The sequence below is a fragment of the Rhyacophila brunnea genome, unplaced genomic scaffold (assembly GCF_057557595.1).
Source record: "Rhyacophila brunnea isolate RB1 unplaced genomic scaffold, BYU_Rbru_1.0 scaffold_4, whole genome shotgun sequence".
NCBI lineage: Eukaryota > Metazoa > Arthropoda > Insecta > Trichoptera > Rhyacophilidae > Rhyacophila > Rhyacophila brunnea.
The window spans coordinates 44,915,720-44,942,830 of NW_028233068.1; the positions used below are offsets into that span (position 1 = coordinate 44,915,720).

The following is a 27,111-nucleotide window of genomic DNA, read 5'->3' on the forward strand; positions in this document are numbered from 1 at the left end:
AAGCAACCAGTCAGAAAAAGTGAAAAAATGTTGATTTTGAGATAAGTATGCCATCCATTGCTAAATTACTGAGATTTAAAAAAATAATGTAATACACATAGACTATAGATACATCTAGACGCCACCCGTTGCATTGCTAAATGAAGCTGCGTGCCGTGCGTTTGGTTTGTGGGCGAGCGAACGCATTCGTCTACAAATGTTCGAGACCATAGACCATTTCGCTAGTGTGCTCGCCCAAAGTGCTCGCACTAGACGCTCAGAATTAAAATATAATTTTCTATTTTTTTACGTTATATAGTATTTTTAACCCTCCTCCCGCTAACGGCATCTAGAAATGCCCATGATAGTTAAACCGTTCACCGCTAAGGGCATCCAGAAGTGCCCATAAGTTTCTACCTCCGTATTTTCGTAATTCGGCGAGTAATACAGTCGAAATTTGTTTGAAAAACTAGCTGGGTTATTCCTTTACTGACATCTGTGACTTTTTTTCAATAAGACTTCTTAGATAATTCGAAATTAAGCAAAGACACATACCCTGTCGATATTGGAGTAAAACAGATTTCCAATGATTGGTTTCAAAATTTACCGCTAGTTGCTTTGCGCAATTTGCGCCGGCGCGAATTGATGTTAATGATCTCATACATGAAATCGGCTAGTGCGGTGATAATTTTCAACAGTCGATTGCTTTCGTGTTGTGATTGATACATTTCAAAGTTTTTTACGGTTTTCTATAAAATTATTATTGATGCGCCATTCTGTTAATAATTAATTATGTGCGTTAATTCTTTAAATGAAAAGTGATTTTATGAATTAAATCAGTGGTTGTAAAGTGAAAACGAAATTATTAACACATAAATAATTTAAAATTCCTATAATAAATCTTTTGTACTGTATGGAAATACATACGAAAAATTGAGAATAAGTAAATAATAATCTGTAAAATATTTAAATTTAAATTAAAAAATGTAGAATAGATTTTCAAAATTCACGGCCACTCATTTTTATTTCAAGGAAAGTGATGATTAAAATTCTTCTCATTTTAGTCGAATAAAGAACTAAGATTAAAATTTAATATTATTGTGTAGTGAATTAAAACTTTAAATTTCCTCAAAACTGTTAAGTTATAATAGCATATTTAGTGTTTAAATAAAAATGTCTATCCCTGATGTTGAATGTTTGGATTCGGACTATGAGATGGAAAGTGATAATGAAGAAGCTGCGCTAGTAGAACATCCTGACGATGTTGACGAGCCTTCCAATATAGGCAGTGATGAAGGAGTGGCTGAACCGTCTACCAGTGCAGCACCAGACAGTTTACTCCAATCGTGGACTGCGGGTCCCTTCGTGCCGATCACATACGATTTTGATAGTTTCAACTCAGGCGTTAACCCTAGTGTACAGCTCAATGAAAATTCCACAGAAATGGAATTTTTTCGTCATTTTCTTAACAAAACAATAATGAATACCATAGTTAACCATACAAATAATTACCACAACCATATGCTCAACACACAAGCCCACACTCCGAATGCAAGGATCCATGCCTGGTATGATACATGCCCAGAAGAGATGTATGTTTTTTATGCTGTATCAATGTTGATGACAAGAAATCGCCATCTCACAATTGAAGAACATTGGAGTGCTGATCCATTATTAAATTCTAAAATATTTGGCCAAACTATGATAAGAGATCGGTATGAGTTGATTCTACAAATGCTACATTACTCTGATACCCAAATCCCTACTGGAGATCGTCTTTATAAAGTGCGCTCACTTCTTGACCACTGCAGAAAAATATTCAAAGAAACAATGCTACCAAACGAAAATCTCTGCATCGACGAAAGTATCATTGTTTTTAAAGGGAGATTAATATTCAAACAATTTATACCGTCAAAAAGACATAGGTTTGGAATCAAATTATTTGTGATTTGTGATGTGGAAACCGGTTATATTTTAGACTTTATTATTTATTGTGGTGTAGAAACCGAAATAAGTGATAGTGAACTTTTGGGAATATCTGGGGCTGTTGTCACCACTTTGATGAAGGATTATTTTGGTAAAGGGCATAAACTATTTTGTGATAATTGGTACAGCAGCCCAGAATTATTTCAGTTTCTACATAAAAAAAAGACAAATGCTTGCGGCACGGTACGTAAAACACGAAAGTCAATGCCAAAATTTGATAAACTGAAGAAAGGACAAGTAAAATCTCTTAACCGTGGCCCATTGCTCGTGTTAAAATGGCATGATAGGCGGGAAGTGCATATGATCAGTACCATGCACGATGACTCCATGGTACCGACAGATAAAATTAATAGGGCCACAGGACAACCCATTATAAAACCACAATGCGTTGTGGATTATAATAAAAATATGGGCACGGTAGACAAAGCTGACATGATGTTGAGCAGCCTCTCGTGTATGCGAAAGAGTCTTAAGTGGTATAAAAAGGTTGGATTCCACATCATAGATTTATTTTTATTAAATAGTAGCATACTTTACAAAGTTATCACCGGTAAAAAAATTAGTTTAGCTGAATTTCAATTAAACGTAATCCGGCAATTAATCGAAACATATGGCAGTGCCTCAAGACCATCGAGACTCCCAATAGGTACAGAAAATAGAACTTCGAGATCATCGATTGTATAGAAAAAATGGAGCAAGCATTCTTACATGTGTGCATTTGATAGTGACTTGAGGGTCAGGAGGTCTCGGTAATCTCCGCCTTAGCCACGTATGCCTTAAGGCCGCTGTGGGGGTCATCCTAAGCACCGGGTCCCAAACCAGACATCTGAAAATATTGATCACAATGCTTTAATGTTTTATCAAAGAAGGAGTTTTAAAGCAAATTAGCAAGAACCCAATAAATACTAATAATAAATAACTGTAATTTAAATTAAACTCACAGATATGTTTACTTTCAATAGAAATATGATTGGGAACGATCCTGGCTTGAGTTAAAACTTACAAGTCCGAAAGTAAGTAAGAAGGTAATTGTCACCAGACGGACAAGATGCATTTTGAAATTGAATATTTTTCACCGTTATACTGACTACAAAAGACTAGTTTTGGAAATGTTTACAGAACTGTGTATGCCACTTTGAATACGAAATAAAATTGCATTTTCAATTTTGGTCAAAACTGGACAAGTTGATTTTTTTAAATGGGTGACTCAATTGCATATAATATAAACCTTTTTATGAAGTCCAAAAAGTGTGGGTCCTGGCATCCTTTGAGAACAGTCTTTAGGTCTTTGGAGCCGGGAGGTCCTCTCACTTTCCCTCTCCGAGAAATACCTATGACAACACAAAATATGAGTAAAATTTCAATTATAAAAATTTCTATCATTTTATATTGTCTTCTGCATTCATTTGGAAATGAAATTTTTTATCATGCAACTATGTAAAAAAGTGGTTGTTAGTTGTAAAACCTGCTCGAATACATAAAAACAATTTAGTGAAAGATAAGTCATCTTTCTCTCATTTCAGTAAGATTTAATGGCAGTTGATAATCTGTCCTAAATATTGAATATAATAAAAATACAGTTATCACATTAGCATGCTATCTCACCTCCTCCGACTTCCGTGGTCCCGTTAGGATTGGTAGACGCCGTACAATATCTCGGCAATCCTCTACTCGTCAGGAAGGTTTTGGACCTCTTACCAAGGTCCGTTAAACTTCGTGGGGGTACACCGAGGAGTTCTATGATGCAAGCCAGCTGATCAGCTTCATCCTCGCCGGGTAACAAGGGAAACCCTAAAATAAAACAAAAATGTTAAGCAATGTTCCACATTGACTCATTGATTCTTCAGCAAATGTGTATGGCTTAGAATAAGATTGATTCAATCACAAATTATGGAAAGGAAAATAATCAGGCGACTCCTCAATGACAATTTGACAGTAATCACATAGATGAAGTTTAGCATTAGTGAACACTTACAATCATGTTTTTCTTTGGGAACCATGTTTTAATTTAAATTTTGACAAAACTATATAACTATGATAGTCAATTATATTATATGGTTTTATAAAGTAGTAGTGAGATAGTATCAGTATTCAATTTAATACTAGTGTTGCCACAAATAAATTATTGTATGCAGAAATGAACACATTGTTATATATATTAAAGCAACGGCGGAGTAGCATGTCCGCCTCTAAGGGTAAGGCCCGGATTTAGATCCCACATCTGGCAAAATTAGCATGTTGCGTTTTTCAATGAGTGTTTGATTCAGAGCAAATAACCAGTGACTTCAGAGTAATCAATAATCATTCCTCATAAAAAAAATATCTGTTAGTATAACCTATGTGCTCTGTTTGGAAACATAAATGGTAGTTTACCATTTTTTACATAACATTACAAACAGTTAGTGGCATAAAAGAACAATACCAATATAATTATCATTAAAAATGTAATCATGCCCCATAGGAAACATGTACCTAGTTTAAATGTTACATTTAAGATGAAGATGCAATGTTGGATCAGGCTCGGCCACGTGCTATGGAAGTTTTAAGTGGGTATCAACCTAGCCTGCCTTTTCTTCAAGCCTACCGGATTCTAGTGTACTGGATGGGCGCTAAATACCATCCGTAAGGTGTCTACAGTATGATGGCATAACCTGGGAAGACAGACACAAGACTGGCGAGCAACAGGGATTCTTGGAGGTGCCGTGGGATTTCCATATCCTCTACCTAAGGTGTGGACATTGACCGAGATAAAGAAAATCTCTTCTAGATATCTACTGCCAGACATTCCTTTCACAGCATTCGGTCATGTGATTTTCACATTTAACTCAGTCAGGTAGCTCTCCTGGTGTCATCCGTACATGTAATAGGAGTCTTCCAATGCACCCTCCGAATCCTCCATTCCAGGATATATCTTCCCCTGACATAGCCGACACACTGTCACTAATTAAGATTGACGAAACCCACATTAAGTTTACTCTAAACGGAATTTTAAAAATCTCAATGGACTGAAAAAAAATAAGAATTAGGGGGTCTTACCGACAAACAGCTCAGCCAGTATGCATCCCAGCGACCACATATCGACGGGTAAGCCGTATCGGACTCCGAGGATAACTTCTGGTGCTCTGTAGAAGCGGGACTGGATGTAGGTGTACACTCGTTGGCTCTCGTAACAAGAACTGCCAAAATCTATCACCTGAAAATTTAAGAAAATACTAAATTAAATCACAGTATACACTCAATAATCTACATATATGCAAAGTACAGACCTACAAACGTATCTGTAGAATAGCCAAAAATGGAACTACGAATTACCATAGGACGCCATTTTGAAAATTTCATTTGAATGTCAGATTTTGTCCAGTTACGAGTATTGATTGGGTAGTTTTCGACAATGGCTCCCCCATCCCATTCTTCAGATAAGTTTGTAGGTACATATGTTAAGTTTGTTTGTCTGTTCCGTCGAATTTTGAATTTTAACCATAGATTAATTACACAGATTAAGATATTTTGGATTCAAAATTTTAATTTGTTCTTTTGTTTGGAATTTACTGCTGTCAGAATTATTTTGATATATTGCAAGAAAGGTTATTTAAATTTTTGATATTGAAAAATGTAATTATTATTGTTTCCTCAAGGAAAAATGTATATTAATTAACACAGTGATCTCTCTCTCTTCAGCTAGTCTGTAATAAAACACAGTATCTTTTTGGTGATAGATGTGATTACAAAAATACACTTCCTGTGGTTTAGGGTGATAGGGTGAATCTCTATCACAACCCAAGAGTGTTGACTTGAAATAGAGGGATTCGTCAAATTGTTTTGTATTACAAAAATTAATATTTCGTATTCTGGCACATTGCAACATTCTTGCAGAAACATAGTTGGTCATTTTTGGCATCTGCAGTGTCATTTTGTTGTCATATTATAATTAAAATATATGACATACCTAATGTTGTTTGCGATTTGTAAATAATAATGGATCCATCCGTTTATAGTAAATTCAAGTTTCCAGGTTTACTTTAGCAATATCTGAACATTTAATAATTTATGGAACTGTATTCACTGCAATGACATTAATATGGACGAATCATCTGGGGAAAAAAATGACACTCACTTTATTGTCGGGTCTGCCGAATGGCATAATCTGTTCTAACGCCATTACAATAAAGGTGATATTGCTATAAATTCCGGATGCTTTTTGTTGGGTCTGCCGAATGGTTCGGTTCGAACGGTTTTGCTCAAACATTAGAAACACTGCTGTAACGCCATTACAATAGAGGTCATATTGCTATAAATTCCCGATGCGTGATATCGCATACTGGAAATTGCGTGACGCCTACCTATAGGTACATGCAAATGCGCGAATTTACTTGCTTGCTACTGTATTGAGTGCGTCGTCCATTAATAATGTCATTGATTCACTGTATCAAAATTGTGTTGAAATATGCTTGTGATTGCGGTTTTTGAGTGATACGGTCAATAATAGTGTAAAGTTGATTTCAAATAAATCTGCAATACGAAATGACTGGCAGCTAATCTAATCATCGACCTTAGTAACCCAATTTTCAGCTTCAGTCATAAATCATCGGTATAATACTGGGATACTCCCTGACGTACAGAATCTCTAGTGGACACGTTAGTAGAATAGGTCAAAGATGCGAATAAAAATTTGCAATAACGTCCCTCATAGCAATGGACGTAGAGATTTTTCAATCACATTGCCTGTATTTTATCTGTTTACAAAAAAACTGGAGAATATACTATAGATACACCCTGTTATTTTTCAGATGCCGTGTTCATTGGTGCCCGAGTCGATTCAACAAAATCACAAAACTTCAGAAATCAGGACACAAGGATTATGAACCCGAATCACCAAAATGGGAAAGGACGTGAAACCGCGTAAACGGACAGCTAAATAAGCCAACGCGTCATTGTTGATTTTAAATGACATTTCATTTATACGTAGATATTTACATGATACCTACGTGTTGCGATGTCATTTCACCCACAAAAACCACAGGAGTGACGTCTCCCGAAAATAATACCAATTCGAAAACCCCAACGGACTAAAACAGAGGCTTAAATGTCAACACAGATATTATTTATTTATTATGTAAAGGAAAATAGTCAAATCTGAAAGCGGCCACGTGAGGAGGTCAAGACACAAGCGGGTTAGGTACTCGTATAACGGTGTAGTGCCAAAATCAACGACTTTCAGATTATTATATTTCCCTAATGATCTAAAACCTAAATTGTCTAATCGAATAATCGATCTAAAAATCGTCGATCTGTTGCAAAATAGTCACAGACTTTAAAAAATACCGAGCAACAGAATAATGGTGTTTAACGTATTGATTAAAAGCAAAAACAATAGTTTTCTTTTATATTGGTATCTGTGGTAGATATAATATGGTCAAAAAGTAACGAATATAATATTATATAAAATGCGTCAATTACATTGAGCTACTTTACGAGCTGTTTGTTGCCGAATTTAAAAGCGGGCGATTCAGCTACTGCGATTGTGATGATGACACACTAAACTTTCCATTCGCTGAGAAGCCAGCATTGATATACTACTAGATGAGCAGTTCCCATACAAGTGTCATTTTAAAAATGTACCACAAAAGGATATTACGAATATCGTCTTATAATATTTCCTTGTAGGTATAATGCGTTAAGACCGCTAACATGGTTTTCCGAATTTCACCCGTATTGCCCTGGCTGTAAAACTAAATTTGCGTTCTTGGAATAGTGAACCTAAGGGTGCTGCAACGCAAAGCAGACAGAGCAAGTCGTCATGCGCTGACTATTAGTTAGAGTAAGATGCAAGCTAGATCGGGCTTAGTCAATAAGTTTTAACAAAGGCCGACTCGCTGAAAATCGGGCGTCATTTTAAGAAGCATATGATTCATCCAGTAGTATATCAATGGAAGCCAGCAACGACTATTTTGACAGAACGTAGTTCGTTTTTTACCGGGAAGTCGCTACTACGCTCTACTGCGCAGACGCAGTAGGCCCACACGCCGCGTGTAGCATGTAAAGTTGACCGGCTTTCAACTTTTCCCAGTAGATTGTTTACAATCTGCTTGTTAGCTTGTTCGATGATGACATTGGACGACTTTACAGGCAGATTGTAAATTCGCCAACAAGCAGCTCGTAAAGTAGCTCAATGTCATTGACGCAAACTGATATTTTTCACTAGAAGAGTTTGAATTAGTATTAATTTCTCCGTCTAAGCCGGGAAAAGAATCTGCAATGCCATATTTTACAAAATAAACCTTCAAAAATATAGGTATTAGCAATTTATTTCAATAGTTCGAATTGACCAAATGAGAGCTCACAAACCTTATTAAAACTGCAACAATCAGTTATCAAAATTTAACTAATAACATAAGTATATACCATGGGTGTTAACTAATTTTTACATAAGATCTACTTTGGAGAAGAAAATCCTCTATCTAACTTTTCTGAAATTAAGGACATAATATAGATATTATATAAGATAAGTATTAGTATACAATAGATATATTATTTTTAAAGCAAAATAGAATCTTACTAAGAAAAATAAATAAAGCGCTGTACCATAGAATGTACCTATAATAAATAAAGTCCCATTATATTTCTAAATTATAAATAAATTTTAAAAATTTGGCGATCGACCTTATTGCCACCCCTGCTATATAGATACTATAAAGTGATATACGCAATATAAATATTATTTATCAAACAAGGGTACCTAATGTTCGATAGTTTGGTAAGAAAACAAGACAGATTACGAGGGGCGCTGAGCGAAACATGGTGAAACAACAGGCGCGATCTAAACACTGTCGGCGTTATCGACAAATAGATAACAAACACATTAGCCCCGCTTGCTTTATTCACGCGGAAAGAAATCGGCACCTGCGCACCTTTGAATAATTACAGCATTGGTTCAATATAACAATTAGGGATTTTTCCACTGAGCTAAAAGAAATATTTTTACGAATATATAATTGAACAGGTACCTATATCTATTATAATATGTGATTATTCTTATAAATATAACACAATATTATGTCTCTTCAAAATTAGAGATATTTATAAAATTCAAAGAATTATTGTCTTTATTTTTAAGGTGTCTTTGGGTAATATACCTATAACTCTTATTCTGTGAAAGAATAAGGTGACTTTGGATATATATAACTCATACTCTACAAACACGATAATATAGGTACCCACGTACATAAGATAAGAGAATAAAAAATACATAATATAACGAAAATTGTTATTTATCATATTAGTTATCTTACCCAAAGAATCTTTTTTACATTAATTTTGTAAGCTCAATATATCGAATCTTTTTCTTACTGTGGAATGGATTGATGGCATCTGGTGGACGATAATGATTATTGCGAAAAGAAAATATATGCTTCAAAGCGTCGAAAGAACATATCAAATGTTTTCCCTGATTTCCAATTCCGCCGAGGAAACTCAATCCGTGTACGCGAGGGTACGAATAAGTATGTATGTATGCATGCTGAAGTCGGGAATTCCCGTGAAAAGACAGACTGACTCACTCGTGCGTTTCACTTTCAACTCTGTCGCGCGTTCTGGGAAAATCTACAGCCGTTTAGAACCTTTGTCGCAGATAGAATTTAACTGATTTAAATAATTGTTTTTATTATCGTGGATTCGACATCGCGACGAGGGTCAAACCAATTCTGGCCAAGAAGATAATACGAAGATAATATGACCTGACCGTCATTAAGTCATAAAACAAAGCTTGCTTCAAAGTCTTGGTTTATGGAGATTGGCTTTGGTTTCCTTACATGGCACGAAATTTGTCAAATCCATTCTATGGAGCAGTACTAGATACATTATTATTTCTTTCTATGATATCATTAGGTTTCTATACGTCATAAGAATGGAGAGGCATACCTATAATTTAGCCAACGGTGAAGGACATCTAAAAAAGATCATTGGCTTACAATATCACGGTTGAAGAGGATTTTGTCCAACTTACTCTCTCAATGATCTAAAATGCATAGTTATGGATAAGTGCCAAAATATCATGAAGCTACGGTTAATCTCACTCTGCTGATATTGGCGACTTGGTCTAAGTGAGAAAATCAAGTTTCGTGTTTATTATTATTCGAACGTCTTTGTTAAAGCTAACTTAACATCAACATCTCTGCATTTTGCCATAAGTATTAATATTATTATAATTAAGATGTATGATTGTATAAATAATCCACATATTTTATCACTAAGTTCTACGCAATGTGCACTTCTAAATTATTAACGATTTTCCTGTGCTGGTAGGTAGTAGTATTCTTGGTTTACTCCGATATCCGCCTGCTGGTCAAAGCTGAGGTTTCTCGCAAAGCTATTTTGTTTTACGGTCATTGGTTGTTGACTATTATCTGAAACGTCTGCTAAGGCGTTATGACAGAAAGGTGACAAAGGGGGGATAACATCATAGATATCCATACTCTGAAACAAATTTAGTGCATTAACAACATGTTGACTTTATGATCGCTATGCACCAGCACCAGCTTTACCATAAGCTACAATAACAAATAAGGATGTTACACTAGAAACTTAATGTAGGTGTCCCACAGTATAATATCGTAACATGAAAATATATAATATAAATAATAATATAAAATGAAACCTAATGGAAATTATTTCCAACCTGAAAAGAACTTTAGAATTATATAAAGCCACTGAGTGACTATACCGGGATACTCCCTCAAATATAAAATCGACATGAACGCAAATTTGCAATAATCACACTTATTGCAATGTAGGTATAGATAGACCATTGTACAACTATATAGTGTATGTATTGTACCGAACATTCAATATGCGGATAGCTGCAGTTTGCAATGTAGGTAGGTACATAATTAATTTGTAAACCACAATTATCTGTATTTATCTGTTTACGAAATAATGACATTTGTATTTGAGGATAATCGTTTACGATGGCCCTTTTTTCGCATGCTGTTGACAATCGTATGTGAATGTTGCTATAGCAAATAATTATTGTATACTTGTGGATAGCAGATAGAGGGCAAAGATGAAGATCGAGGAAGTCAGAGCTCGATTTGGGCTGTAGCGCCATTAAAGAGGAATAAATAAAAATATTTTAATTGCATTCGATTATAATCAGATACTTTTTTTTTACAATATTATAGTTTTATCGTTATTTTTAATAATACATTCACTGTGATCGGTTCATTTCCAAATTCAATATATAAATAGATGAGCTACATTAATTTAATCCAGGCAATCAAGTATTATTATGTTTTCGGATGAAGGCATACGTTATAGTGCGGGTGTAGCGCATGAATAAGACTTACAGCTGAAAGCGACTGAGATAAACTGATTTCGAGTCGCTTGCAAAACCGAAGATTGCCGAATGCATGCCTGTTTCCAAAAAATACCCTTTACAGTCGTATTTTTTTCCAATACAATTATCATCGTAAAACAGCAATTATAAAATGAAGGATGAATCTGCTAAATAAAACGTAGAAAGTGACTTGCAGAAACGAGAGACAACAAGTATCTATATAACAAAATTAATCGATGGTCGGCTGGCTCGTAACCGTGAAAACGATGAAAAGGTTAACGGTCGCTGTTGTTTCAGTATAAATACGTATTTGCTTAGTGTGGGGACATAAAAGCGCTTGGATTAGTGGAAAATGCCGAAGCAAACGGAAAACAAAAAATAAAACCGAAACTGTAAATTCACAAACAATATAAGTATAAAAAAAATGTCATCGGAGTTGCTCCACCGGTTGTTGGCGCGAGGAGTACGTTGACACTAGATTTATACAAAATGCAAAATAATTAAACAGTTATTAATGTGATCCTGTTTTAATAAAAACGGTGATGTCATAATATTAGTCAATCGTAATTATCAAATAATAACAAGTCAACTTTTCACACACACAGTCACGGCCACTAGCATGCATCCATGAACTACTCAACACGATTATAAAAATTGCTATAAATTCAATATAAACGCAGCTCTTTCCACTAATATCCCGTAAATTACATTACTCGTATAATAATGCGTCGGTAAAGGATGACAACGAATGCATTAATGTGGCTATTAAGTTTTGATAACATCCCCGTTTGATTGTTAAAATTCACACTACAAGGTAACAACAGCCCAGAGACAAAATACAATAACAACGAACCGTGAAAATATCAATTAATTATATAAAGACATAAATTAATTCCTCCCATATTTCCGGGGCAATGAAGTGGACAATCATTAGTCCTGCGCCAGCTTTTTAAAATATTATATCGTATAAATAAATAAGACGTGCGATAGATGTAATAATTGTCAAATTCCTGTGCTAAATAAATGCTTGTGGCCAGCCGACCATGTGAAATATTTTGTTGATATAAATGCAATCCAATCTTCGATTTAAATATCTCTCCGTTGTAGCGGATGGTATCCGGGATGAAGGAAAGCTTTGCTATTGAATATAAGATATTCTAACACATTAAAAAATATACTAATTAGCGATATAAAAAGTTGAATCATTCATTCATCTTTCCATTAAGTAAGTACTATCCTAACATTTCTTAAAATTATCCAAGTTTTACAACAGGTCCAGGAAAACATTATTAATATATGATTAAGTACCTATATTATAATATAAGATATAGCGGAATTTATACTATTGCTTCACGTCGTTTGTATGCAGAAATATGCTAATAGAGTAGGATAATACCCCGTTTACACGTGCATGGATTTACTGCTGACGTATTATCCCGGCCATAATAAGAAAACGCACGTGTAAACATGACGTATTATCATGCAAGTTGCAAGATTGCATGCGTGAATCAAAAAAAGACGGAAACTTCTAAATTTTCACGAGACAAATTGGATTTGTTTGACATATGCGCCTGCGCAGTAGAACGATATTGGCGAACCTGCCGGTAAAAAACTAACTACACCGCGCAGACTCATTTTGAGGTTAACCGATTTTCACGACCTGTCAAATAGTAGGTACTATAAAATCACAACATCGCGTCTCGCTTACTCTTGAAGAATGAGATTGGTGAGACAGTCAGCACTTTTACGTGTAAACAGTTATTATCGCGATACACACTATTGCTGCAAAAAAAACAATCACTTGTACAGGCGCAATAACCCTATATGCACAGCACTTATTAGCATATTATAAAATCCATAATTGTGCGATTAAGAAGATAATTATTACGAAAGTTGTTATTTTGATATTGCTGAAGTGGTCTATCTCTAGTCTCAATTAAAAAACAACTTCTTAAAATTCTGTGGGAAATGGCGTCAAATTTACGAGTGTCTATTATTTATTATAGTAATCAAATCACACAGAACAGTTATATTTTATTTATTCTGTCGCTAGAGCGCGAACATGTTTTGGCGGAGACCCAATTATGTTTTTAATATATCGCTTGAAATTAAAAGATTTTCCGAAAAACTTTGTTAACCCAACAGCACAGCACCCTTTGTCTGTGGATTCCATAGATAACACATTCACGATTTGTTCAACAGCGAGTTAGTTTTTCGCAGATGGCAACATTCAGAATTAGGTGATTAACAATACAAATTTTGGAAGACTGGCAGAGAACGTGGCGCCCTCAGAAATATAAAGAAATCAATAGAAGTAGGTACTATCTCATATCATATTAATTGAACTGATAATTTTTTGATAATTCTCATACTTCCATTTCATTATATCCGTATTATCAATATTACCTTATTCTGTATGGTAATAATTATACCACAAGCCTTCACAGATTAATCGATAATGAGTAGTAAGCAAAACTCCTGTAAATATAAGAATGACAGGAAACAAAATGATTAGTCTGAATTTTTTGAAAAATACTTTTGATTTGAAATTCGACATAAAACACATTTCTATTTTACGTTGACACAGTTTATGCCTCTTTCTTTTTCATTCTCTATGCTTTGAGCTTATTGCAGAGGCCATTCTCAAGACTTAAACCGTAGTGTTATGTGTATGAATTTGAACGCCGCTCAAAGTGATAAAAACTCTTCACAAAGAGTCCAGACAAAAGTCTAAGTGGCCTCAAAAAATTATATTAAAATTAAAAAGTCACGGAACCAAGGGGTTTAAAATAAGTTTAAAATATATAAAACTGTGCTGCGCGAGAATCCAATTAAGTAAATCAAATTAAAAGTAAAGAAAACAATCTTTCTGCTAATTTTGCCTGCGCTCATTTGGCGGTGGATATTTCTATCACGAAAAGTTCAATAGTTTGCCGGCCTATTGATTATTCTTGGCAAACTAAAAATGTGCTGGTCTCCAAATGCTGTAGGTATACATACATACTATTACATACTGACGTGCTGCGCGACACGTGAAAATAGTATTATCAGTACAACTAATTCGGGTAAGTTTGATACTTCAATGTAACTTTAAACCACACTGAAACCTCTTTAATTACACTTACAGCAATAATTGTGTAGATAAATAAGGAGAATAAAACGTGGGCCAAAGATATATCTACTGGTAGATTAAAGTCAGCCGAATATATTATATGAATTCGAATCCTCTCCGTATATATGAGGATTATAATAATAGTTCGATTCGTAATCCTTGACTTGTTACCTTTTTGATATAATATCGTTACTGTTCTGGCAGAAGACACTAATTCGAAAAAATGACATATTGAGTTAGTTATACCAAAATGTTCCTTATTTCAAACTTTACCGTCTGGAAACCTTCTTAATAAATAAACAGTCTTTATTTTAAAGTCATCCTTTTTATGATTACTTAATAAAGTCACATGATAGACCATTTCAAACATTTTAATAACTTCAAAGTCAAATTACTCAAAACTAGTATTCTCCAGTTAGTGTGTTCTTCCAGAACAGAGACGATATATACATTTAGTGGGTGACAACAATATTGTAAAAGGAAAGATATACAATTAAGGTTCCGAGTTAATCAAGAACGATCTACAAGAGGCAAGAGTCACAGGACGTATCTATGGACCGAGAAAATGGAGCGACTATTATTGTATTATATTCAGGGCTACTTTGGTGACAGCCGAACAACAATTATTGTGCTTGCCATTATATTATGCTCCGACACTGGAGCGTGACGCGGTGAAAGAAGCGAGTATATTATTTTGGTATGTTTTTAATGTAATGCTAATATTGTATAATGGTTTGAGATCATCGAGAGCCTACATTCACCGTGTATTATAGAAGTAGTAACTGTATGTCGGAAAAATACGTCTCGTGGGGGTAGGCAGATCATGCGTTGCTAATGAAGGAACGAATACGATAATTACAACATTCGGAAGCAGTTGCGGCTCCCGATGTCTTAAAAAGTACCGATATCTTAGTTTAAAACATCACAAAGGGGGCTCCATACTTGTCAGCGCCCCGACATCCACGTACCTAAAACTACCCCTGTTTGAGAGTGTCTTTCATGTAAATTCTCTAATCCTTGATAGACAATGTGTACGTATGTCATTTTTATCAAGATTTTTATAGAATCTGTCCGTTAAGATGATAATAATATAAAAATACTTAGGTATGTATGTACATATTTTCACATAAAATTGGAGACTAAAAATAAAAGGGGACGCCATTCTGTCCAAGTGCGGCACTTTGCTGCACCTATTACAAAACATGCATCATGACATTATAATCTAAGCGAAGAAAAAAAAAGTACCTACCGATCACAAGAATAATCTTGATAATATCTTTAATACATTTACGGAATATTAAAGGTATTTCTCGTATCTACGTAAAGATACGAGTGTCCTGCAGTAATGTTTAGGAATTATTCAATACGATTTTGAAATTTGAATGCCTGTCAAAAAGCATAAGGTCTAGACTATCTCAATGAAATGCTCATAAACTATATCTAAACAGGCATTGGCTTAGGTTGTAGAGACGTCATTTTTGTAAAACCCTGGCTGGTCGAAACATCATGTTGTTTTCTTTCAATGTTTCAATGGCGAATTACATAATTACGTACGAATAACGAAATTACATAATTTGGAAATACATTAGAAAACATACATATGTATTAGAAAAAAAGTTAGGACAAATGGGAATCAAACTGCCCGAATGAATGCTCCATCCCCTGCGTGAGGTCAGTAGCTCAAGGTACAGAACCACGCACTATATTATGTTTTCTGACGTATTTCGAAAATATGTTTTTTCAATAAGAAGAACTTATCAGTCTTACATCATGTGTCTATTCAACATAGAATAAAAATAATAATGTAATGGTAATTGAACTTGAAATGGATTTTCTATAAAAGAGTTTTCTTTGTTAAGTCAAAAACAGAAAATAAAGTATATTTTTGTGTCTCCCGAAAACATGTATCGAACGAAAACGAGATACCAGTATTTAGAAAAGGCGCGACGTTATTACATTTATTCAAAGAACCTATGTAATAATATGTGTAAAATTATTGATGAAACTCACACTCCGAAAGTCTCGAAGACATAACCATATAACCATATTCACCACAAGTCTAGACATAGAAGCGAGAGACAGTACCAACTACTCACTGTACCTATATTGAATTGAGTGGTAGCAAAACAAAATAATATGGTGGAATGAACGGCGCTTTACATTTTTAGAGACCAAGCGTTATTGGCTTTCAAGTTTTGTTATATTTTCTTCAATCTGGTGTTTGATTTAAGGGCGGACGTGCTCAGCGTGGGTCAAAATGGAGCTTTTTTTCAATTTTCAAAGCATGATCCTGGACATACCTTAAACCTCACTTTTTTGTCGGGTCTGCCGAATGGCATAATCTGTTCTAACGCCATTACAATAAAGGTGATATTACTATAAATTCCCGATGCTTTTAGTCTGGTCTTCCGAACGGTTCGGTTCGAACGGGTTCGCTCAAATAAACATTGACACTAGAAATACTATTCTAACGCCATTACAATAAAGGTGATATTGCTATAAATTCCCGATGCGTGATATCGCATAATGGAAATTGCGTGACGTCTACCTATACATGTGCGAATGTCGCTGTGCGTGAATTTAATTGCTAGCTACTGCATTGAGTGCGTTGTCAATTAATAATGTCATTGTTTAAAACTCAGTACAGTGTAAATGGCAAAAAGTAAGGAACAACTCTACATATCACGAAATATTCGTCAGTTATTCGTTTTGCTTACAAGCTCTGTCAGGATTTGCATATATGGCGAATCACATGACGCCTCCTCTACCATTATTACCATCTGAAAATGTAAGCCAGGGAACACACACATAATGGGAAGTGGGTTGCCTCCTTGGTGAGGCTGTAAAAAGGTATAAATCTGGAGAACTATGAGATATACATGTTACGTCTGCATTAATATATAATATATGCATTAATGTTTGTCACTTAACACACATTCAATACTGGTAATATTTTAGGACACTCCCTTGCGTTTTATTGACCGACTGTAATTTAGTCGTAAACCGAAATAAGCTTCAAAACCATAGTCCACGGTGAGTATGGCGACTGGTTTTCCCATGTCTGTCTTATTAACCTGTGTGGTAGGCACCTCCCCATAGTATGTCCGTTGAAAGAAAAGAGTCCCTTTTATCGCTTTCAAAACGTTTCTGCAGCGAGGCAGAAGGATTCTCCTCATTAACACTTGATCATAACAGAATACGAATTACGCACACTGTAACGAATTTCAGTGGCGACTAACATTCGTGACCCCACGTTCGTATAGCGAGTGTGGAGACATGGTGGTAAACCAAGTAAGTAACTTGAATCTATACACAGCAGTACTTACACAGGAACGAAAGTTATGAAAATATTTACTTTTTCAGTTACTTATGAGTTATCTATCTACTGACAGCCTAAATCAAATAACCTAGTTGTAATATACGGTAGCGGTAGTAAGGCTGTATTCAGTAGTTGTGATTCATAAATCAGTTTTCAAATTTTAGCTGACAACGCAACACGGTCCTATGATATTATACGTAGTTACGTTCGAAAATTAAGTGGATTTTAATAGTATTATGTATTGTAGAGATGCGTCGATAGCAAAATCGGCAATACGTTACAATATTAATATAGTGATATAGTCATCGTGGCCTTTTGGCCGAAAGCCAGAGGAAAACTCTTCGGCTGTAATGCAGCAAACGTCCTCTTGTGTCAATATGATTCAAAATAATATGTACCTATTATTTTCCTTCCAGAAGCTTCCAAGAGGAAACAAAAACAACAATAACGATATGATTGACAAAAACAGTTGTTGCTTTGGCAAACGCATCATCTGCATTCAATGCTGCACAGCCAAACTTCATTCGGATAATCAATTTGTTGCAATATGTGATCTCCTTGTTGCGTGTCTTAATTGTTATAAGATTTTATCGTGTATGCATGAACTGAGCCGAAATTTTCACATGGCGCATCCAGTACCGAATAATAAACGTATATCAGTGACGTCCCATGGGGGTAGGCAGATTGAGCGTCGCTTGGGGGCGGCAGTTACTTGAAGGGCGGCAAATCGAAGATAATCATTTGGTATATATCATCGATATCACGAATTTTACAATCGATTTATAGCCGTTTCACACGGGACACCTGTGTCCAGCCACCGGTGTGTCGAGCGGCGGCATTTACATGTAAATGAATGGGCGCGTTCAGACGTAGGCACCCGAGTGTCGCGTTCATGTATATGTAAATGCGGCATCTCGACACACCGGTGGCTGGACACATGTGTCCCGTGTGAAACGGGCCTTAGAACTACTGCCCATGATGACGGTCGGTAGGTGAGCATAACAAAAGCAGTCCTTGTAGATAATGTACTGTTTGGGTATGGAGAGAGATTGAGCAAGGAAAAGCGAGTAACGCTGCGGGAGTAATACGGCGAGGCATGGAGGTAATAGGGATTACTGTGTGTCGACAACGTCTGATGGTTGCGTTGCGTTGCATCGGCCGGCCGTCGTCATGTGCGGTGGGCTCTTAATATGGCGAGAAATAAAATCCCATATACACAGCAAGTACCAATACACTACAGATAATTTCTAGCCATACAAATGAAAATAATTTTAGAAGATTATTTATATAGATATTAGAAGATATTTCGTAACATATTGTTGTTTTACCAGAAATTGATGTTAGCACACCATGCTTTAGGTCTAAACACACATTTTTTTTTTAAAATCGTGTAATTTTGCAGACCCGAGATTCGAACCCGAGACTCACGACTTTATACGAGGATATTAAACTATCATTCAACTGAATCAAAGGAAATCACATAAATGTTGCTTTGTATTATTAATAACTTTCATTTCAACAAAATTTCAACAGTTAACTACTATCACTAACTAGGTAGGTCCAAATGAGGATCATGTTAAAACTGTACGACAACAAAGGCAGACATGGTAAAAACCATACTTAAGGGTTATTCTGTAAAATCAAAAGGTTCACAAGCAAACTCCACGAACATTTGATGGGAGACCAAGATATCCAGGAGAAAATAGACGAGATGGTAGAAAACGACGTTGAAAGCGGCCAAGGCACACCCCCCAGGCTACCACATAAAGCTTAGTAGCATCTTGCAATAAACAGTTATACAAGACACAGTGGTATATGTACTTACATGTTGTGAACGTCCTGCATTTTGATTTGTTATGTCGACGATGTTTTGTTTTCTTATAAATAAATAAATAATTATATTAGCATTTTTAAACCTGTTTACTGAAACGGTCTTCCATCCTCATGTATATCAAGCATCGATAGTATAATAGTTAGACATGACGCTCCTTATTAACAAAATCCGACTGACAACGGTCGACCGGGACACGGCGCATCGAAACGTGAGAGGTGAATTTGCTAATCGATCGTCATGTTGAACTAATACACGAGTAGATGAGCTACCAAAAAATGTAGGCTTAATTGCGCGGACTTAGTTGTATGCCGATTGGTGTTACTGGAGTGGGTTCTTGTAGGGTTTGATGTTATGTTATTTATTAGGCTCTTTAGAAGACATTTTGGCGGTACACCGATTGAAAAATACGGTGCACTAGGTACTTAGATCGTCTTTCTATATTATTATCAACGATACGTTTTGTCCTAGCATAGTTGTGTATTAAAAAAGATACAATATAGATACCGATATATATATATATTCGTTATAATTCTTTTCCACAGTTATTTAAGAAATAATTAATTGCTCTCTTCCCACTATTACATATTGTTATATTCGTTAACGTGGCTTATTTTTTTTAAAAGACCGTCTATCTAGAATTAGGTGGATAATCGTTTTAAACAAAACAATCGGCGAATTCCCAGGATTCCTCATCAGTCACAGCGTCCATATGTAGTCCAAGCGAAGTCACCCACGCAAAACAGATCGAAATCGAGTGAATAAAGACTTCAAAAATAACTCTTCACACTCGGGGTAAGAGTGAAGTGTGTCCACTGCCAAACGAATTATACACGGACAGTCGACAAACTCTATACAAAACGACAATTCCGCGAATGAAAGAAAATAAATACTACGAAAGATGGAAGAAATGAATGATGCAGAGGTACAGAACATAACGGAGTTGTCAAATATAATCACGGATCACGTAGAAATATTTTAATAGTGGGATACATACATGAATTATACACTAGCTAGAAATGGTAGGTATAGCGTTCGTTTTCTATGAATGTTGAGTGTGATAGAACTTTAGGCCTATACGATTATTTTGTCTTGGCCAATGTGTGTGAGGATACTTTATCAGACAAGACTAGATCTTGTCCAACGCTTACATTCTGATAGTGCTGATTTAAGGTAGAGAGTCATGCCACCCTACGATGACTCAAGGTAATCGTGTGCTGAGTTTGAGTTGAGAGGTCAGAATTATATACTTTGGTGGATACTACCGAATATGTTAGAAATGAAGAGCTAAAAGAGTGGACCTCGCAGCCACTCGTCACATCTAAGGTGAAGTTGCGACGATGAACCTGGCTCGGACACATCCTACGGGAGCCTCAATAGTGCCTTAACTTGACCTGCATTTTCTTTAAGCAAACCGTATTCTAGAGTAAAGAGGTGTGAAAACATATTATAAACGTGCGTTGAAAACTTATGAGTTTCCGTGAGAAGGAGGAAACAGGTCGATGTGTTCTGCTGGAGAGACCTAATCTAACATAAGTGATGCCACCACTAAATAGTAACATCTGTCAAAATATTCGTTCGTATATCGCTCACGGATCGAATAAATATACTTGGTAATTATTGTACCTACTTTATTTATTTGTTCGTAACGTAAAATAACACTGAATATAGATTTCAAGAAATTCGGTGTTTACTTAGTGGCAATTCATAATCATTTTATAAAAACACATATTATGTACCACGTAAACTTGAATTTTGTGTACGATATACATGATTATTTTGACAGTTATCACGTGGGGTTTCCCCGTTCTGCCACTATTTACTGGCATCGCCGGTCACTAAACCGGCGATAAGGACCACATAAATTTAGACGACAGTCAAGTTTGACGAAGTATCCGGGCCTAGATAAATAAGTTAGTGAAGGAGTTTTAACTAATTTTGTAACCTATCCAATACTAAACTGATCTTTGGCATGTTGTGAGATCGTAAATTTGAAAGTTCATTCGTAATGTGCAAACATCCGCTGGGCGTTAACTGTCTTGTGCAAAAGGTTATACATAAATATCTGCGACTTACTGTTATGTAAGCAGACAATACAAAATACATTTATGTATAATGTATAATAGTACATAATAATATAAGACGAGTGAAATAATGTCGAACGGAGCGTCATGTCCGAGGTAGTCATTGCTATCGTCATAGTGACCAGTAACGCATTGCCCGTGTTTCACTCTAATCCTTATGAGATGTGGATTAACTTAAAAAATGTATAACGTTATTATAAGTTATTTAATGGTAAAAACTTAGAACTACGAACGTCCTTCGCAAAAAGAGATAGAATTGTTGTGTTTATATTTAGCTTGACTTAGAAAGATATGTTATGTTCGGACGTTAAGTTAACTTGTAATAATTAAGGTCCTAAGGATTGAAGGAATATAGGTGAAAAGTTGAGTAAATCGACTTCAAAGTTAAACATCCACATTCCACACTACTGTTATTAACATCATGTAAATGAGATGTTGTTTTCAAATGATACATTACCTATTACTATTACAAGAAAAATGTTGATATTTATTTATGTTTATTCGTGCTCTAAGGACAAGTAAGCCTAAACATACAAATTTTATATGGTCGCCATGAAAATAATAACGATATTTTATACGCCATGTCTATGGTATATATACCAATAAATGGGAATACAATGCTTATATACTTACCTTTTCAAACAAAGCATTTACAATTTACATGTTTGAATTATATTTTACGCATAAAAATTTATATAATACGGAAAAACTAACATTTTTAAAAATTATTTGTCACTTGCACTCATTTCCTTCTTAGTACCTACCTCAATTATCAATACTAGCAGTGTGGGCGTAGGATTTTCTGAGCTATATATAATATATGTTCACAAATAAAGTAGGCACACTAAAACCTGCCGTACACATATATCACTGATTATATCGCCCTAAAAGCCGCTGGATTGACGAACTGGTAAAGTTCGGCGGAAATATGTGGCAGCGAATGACACAGGACCGAGAGAGTTGGAGAAAGCTTGGGGAGGCCTTCATCCAGCAGTGGATTGACCCCGGCTGATGATGATGATATAGATAAATACAAATTAGTAATTATTTCATTGCTCTGCAAGGGGTGTAATGCATTCAAAAGCATAATCTGCGAAGAGAAGAGCATCCCCGACGCTGGACGAATTACATGAAGAATTCGATTGGATCTTCATTGGTATCGGTGATCCGGCCAGCTGTATCGTGAATCGGTGGTGCACAATAGGAACTGCCCAACGAAGACCACGATTCTCAGAAGGATCAACAACTGAGAAATATCAGCTAATATAATAATATAAATTTGCAGAAGTAAATTTTGTAAATAAGAGCTGAACAAAAATTGATGGTACTTACGTAGAGACAAGCACATTGCATTTGCAATAGAAAGTGTATCAAATTTCATGTTTGTTTTGCTACCTGACATTTTCTATTAGACAGTTAGAAGTAAGATATAAATTAAAATATTGTCAATTAAACACAAGACATGTGATAATATTTAATTTAATTCAGAAAGTCGCACTGTTACAATAGTTTCATTAAAAAACACTTTTCATTACGTCGCCTTCGGATCAGGGATTATTCGACGAAGCCACGTATTTTGATGATCCTTTTCACAAATACCGTTAATAATATAGATATTATAAATACGTATTATGCATCGACATTTTTGGTGTCCTTCGACCAATACTCCACGATCGCTGTTCCATCGATTTCGGGGAGAAGCGAACGAACCGGCACATAGAAGCGAGCGTGTACCGGCACGCCGTCATCTTATCGAGAAAACCGTATGACGATGCGACCCAAAACATATCCGTCCCGACGCACACACACGCATGCGCCATCCCGAATTTTCACGGGCATCTATAAAATGCGGGAAAATTTAGCGCGCCACTACAGTGTTTTTTAAACTCCCAAGGTGTGCTAATCCCAAGGGTTGCTCGTGGAAAACAGTCTAACAATAACAAGAATAAATATCAGTTGGATAAACAAACACACGATTTTATATCGTTCTAACCAGTGACAAATCAAATCAAACAAGCATCACGTCAGTTTTGTTTACACAAAGTGATTTTTAAAGAACAGTTTGTTATAAAGTAACAGGCCAATCTAAGTGAGAATTAAAAGGATTTACTGACAGTCTAAAGAAGAAAAGGCTAACAAACATGTTGCAAGCAGCAGTAATGGCAGGACTCGAGAAGGCGAGAATGGTAAAGAAATTACAATACTACGATTAACAATAACATAGATGCAAGGCACTAACATCATTATAGTGTGCAGGTGCATGCAAAGATAATTTCAAACCGCTACCTGTTGTTTCGAACGTTTTTTTATAAACGTATACTAAATAGTACGATCAGCTCGTCTTAGAAAAAACAAATTACACAATATCGAAAACTCATTACGCAAAATATAATACCTATTACCATTGACACGCCACTGGATAATATATCACAAAACGACAGTGGTTGACTCAACAGGTTTTCCGGTCAATACTTAATTTCAATACTACTTGGTTCTTTTTGTACAGGAATTATGCTGCAGCATTATGAGTGTCATAGATTCGGTAGTTTTTACATCAATATTTTACCTGCTAATTTAACTGTTTTCATTGTCATAAAAATAATCATAAGCGTGGCTACACACCAGTTTTATAAATGCGGTTGCTGCTGTCCATCTTCTTGCGGTAAATACGTGATTTACCACATCCTATTCATATTGTAGAATCAATTTTAAATACTCTTGTATTAATATAAAATGATATACTTAGATTGTTCTGTAGTGTATTGTTGATATATAATACAGCTGTAGAGGACGCTTCTTTTTAAAACCTGGTAAATAGGTACGTACTTCAAATTGAAAACTGTTAAACTGACGATATTGAGTTTTACCTTCATGGACAGCTCTAGTCAAAATAACATGACAATAATTGACACGACCAGTGTGTTCGTCGCGTTTATACTAAACAATACTAATTATTGTCAGAAAGTCTTCATTGAATTTCGCTTCGATCACAACATTAGAAGGACAGGTCGCATGCTTGCTCCCATTTCATTGAAAAACGAGACATGACATACAAAAAAACAAGTTAAAAATAATGAATTAGAAGCGAGAGAAAAACGGGTGTTTTCTTTTTTACTTGTACCATCGCGATGGCGGACTAAATATTTGACAGACGCGAATGTAATGAGGGAAGACGTAGCCTCGTCTAGATAGCGGCTGGCCGGCGCTCAGGTAAAGGTCAATCAATTCGAATGAAAACAAAAAAAAAAGTATATACGTAAAACGGTCGAGCGGCTAAATTACCCATTAAATAATAAATGTACGTGTGATATATAAATTGATGTTGTCGGTGGAAAGTTTCATTTAAAATCTTCCGGTCAGGGTTTCACTTGGGCGCATACAATAAAAATAGTGTAAGGACGTCGGTACGTAATACAAGTAGTATAACTTGAAACATACGATACCATGTAAATCCAACAGTGAGTAATTCTAATTGGCGCGTTGCTATGACAACGTCAACAACATTGATGCTAAATTACATCGCCGCGCGCGTAGCTTTCGCAAGCGAGTATTGAGTTGTGTTGTAGGTACCTACATGAAGTTTTAAACATCTTCAGAGCCATAGATTTTGCTTCTCACCACACTTTTCAACGAGAGCATAATTATATACCGCTTACTCTCATTTTCCCTTCTTTATCTTATTACATTACCTACTTAAAATAGCAAGGACGTTATTTGATTAAAAATGTTAGCATACTTAGATTAGATACCTACAGATAAACACAACACGTAAATATATATAATTCGGGTGTCTGAGAGTAGTAGTATTTCATGTTTTGGAATGCAAGACAAATAAACATGTTTTTAGATTTTTTTAAATCTTGTTGCATGCGTTTATGGAACCCACATTGAGAAGCACTCCCATAATAGACTGATAGAAAGACTGTAAACATTAAATTGATAGATGTCATGTTTCTAACATTTTTGCAAATTTATTTTCCATCTAAAATCTGTTTTGCCTAAAACATATTGAAAATATCTACTAATTATACAGAATTTTATGAGTTCTACATTATTTGCACTGTTATTATTTATAATAGCGAAGTACCCTCGGTGATTAGTTAGTAAAGCGACTGCCTCTGAAGCTATAGATGACCCATGCGATTCAATGCCGTATATTTTGAGCCCTTGCAATGACCCCATGGGTTGGGTAACTATTCATAGACAACAACTATTCCTCGTAAAAGGTATATTAGTATAACTACTTTGTGGTGTCACATAATTAACTACCCAACTAAATGTTTTATCAGAATATTGTCAAATAGGTATATCAATACAGGTACTCGTAATATGTATTGGTATTACTAAAATCGAAAATAATGCAGTTTTTTGATTAATCGTATTATTGTTTTAATATTTCACTCAAAAAATTCATAGCCTAAAACTATAAATAGGTATATCAATATAATTAGGTACCTACTCGTATTATGTATTGGTAATAGGACTATCAAAGGTCTATCAGTCATGTATTGGTATTATACTAAAATTGAAAATAATGCAGTTTTTTGATTAATCTTACTATTTTTTTAATATTTCACTCATAACATTCATAGCCTACAACTATGTAGGTACTACATAATAATATTAACTTCTTATAGCGTAAGAGCGTTGTTGGATATAGCTATCCGAAAACAGCTGTTACTGTTTGCCATGTATTTGATTAAGTACTTAGTTACCTGAGTTATCAATTGTAAACAACCATAAAAATGCCATTTATAAATTCTTTAAAAAAATAGTGGCAAATAGGTACCAGTCCATTTTAATTGGACGTAGCTATGCAGAATGTAGCCAGTCCACAATAATGTCGAGCTGAGATAATGGCACTTTAGTAACAACATGATTATTAAAAATGTATGTAAAATGTCAAATTGTAAATAGTATTTTATTTCAAGAATAATTTTTTTGCAGCTTGGCTATTTTCAGCAGAACTTAGAGAAAACCTTCTCGCACCTGATCTATATCATATCTCATTTTTTTTATTTTTTGTGGACTGGCTACTTTCTGCATAATTATATCCAATTATACATGGAAGATACACATTTTCAGCAAAAAAGTCAACAAACGAGAGAAATCTCCTTAATGTGGACGGATATCAAAGTGAAATAATAAACCAACGCTCGTATATTATGACGTCTACGAAACAATGCACCTATGCAACAGTAGGTAGCATTTTTTAAGGTCATCGACAACATTGAATGCATTACGATGATTATGAGACAAAATTCAACGAAATCGTCGCCGATTACGCATTGCGATATTTTAAGACTAAGAGGAAGAACTTACCAAGTGGGTATTTAGAATAAAGTGTCTAGCGGCAGCAGTGACGATCATTCGTCAGAAGTTAGTTCGTTTATTTTTTGTGCGAATTTTCAGAAACATACTATCTGGTACAAGCCGATTACGCGAAAGCTTAAAAATATATCTCACACG

General features: G+C 35.3%; 1 protein-coding gene across 1 annotated transcript in view; it reads right to left on the bottom strand.

Annotated features, from left to right (window-relative positions):
• Dyrk3 (Dual-specificity tyrosine phosphorylation-regulated kinase 3) overlaps positions 1-27,111 on the bottom strand; it is a 117,891-nt gene that overhangs the window by 1,930 nt on the left and 88,850 nt on the right. Inside the window, exons 2-5 of the mRNA XM_085953951.1 lie at positions 5,002-5,158; positions 3,571-3,756; positions 3,194-3,296; positions 2,674-2,791 (exon numbers count right to left, since the gene is read on the bottom strand). Coding sequence (XP_085810077.1) covers positions 2,674-2,791; positions 3,194-3,296; positions 3,571-3,756; positions 5,002-5,158 — 564 coding nt within the window. The remainder of the gene's footprint in view (positions 1-2,673; positions 2,792-3,193; positions 3,297-3,570; positions 3,757-5,001; positions 5,159-27,111) is intronic.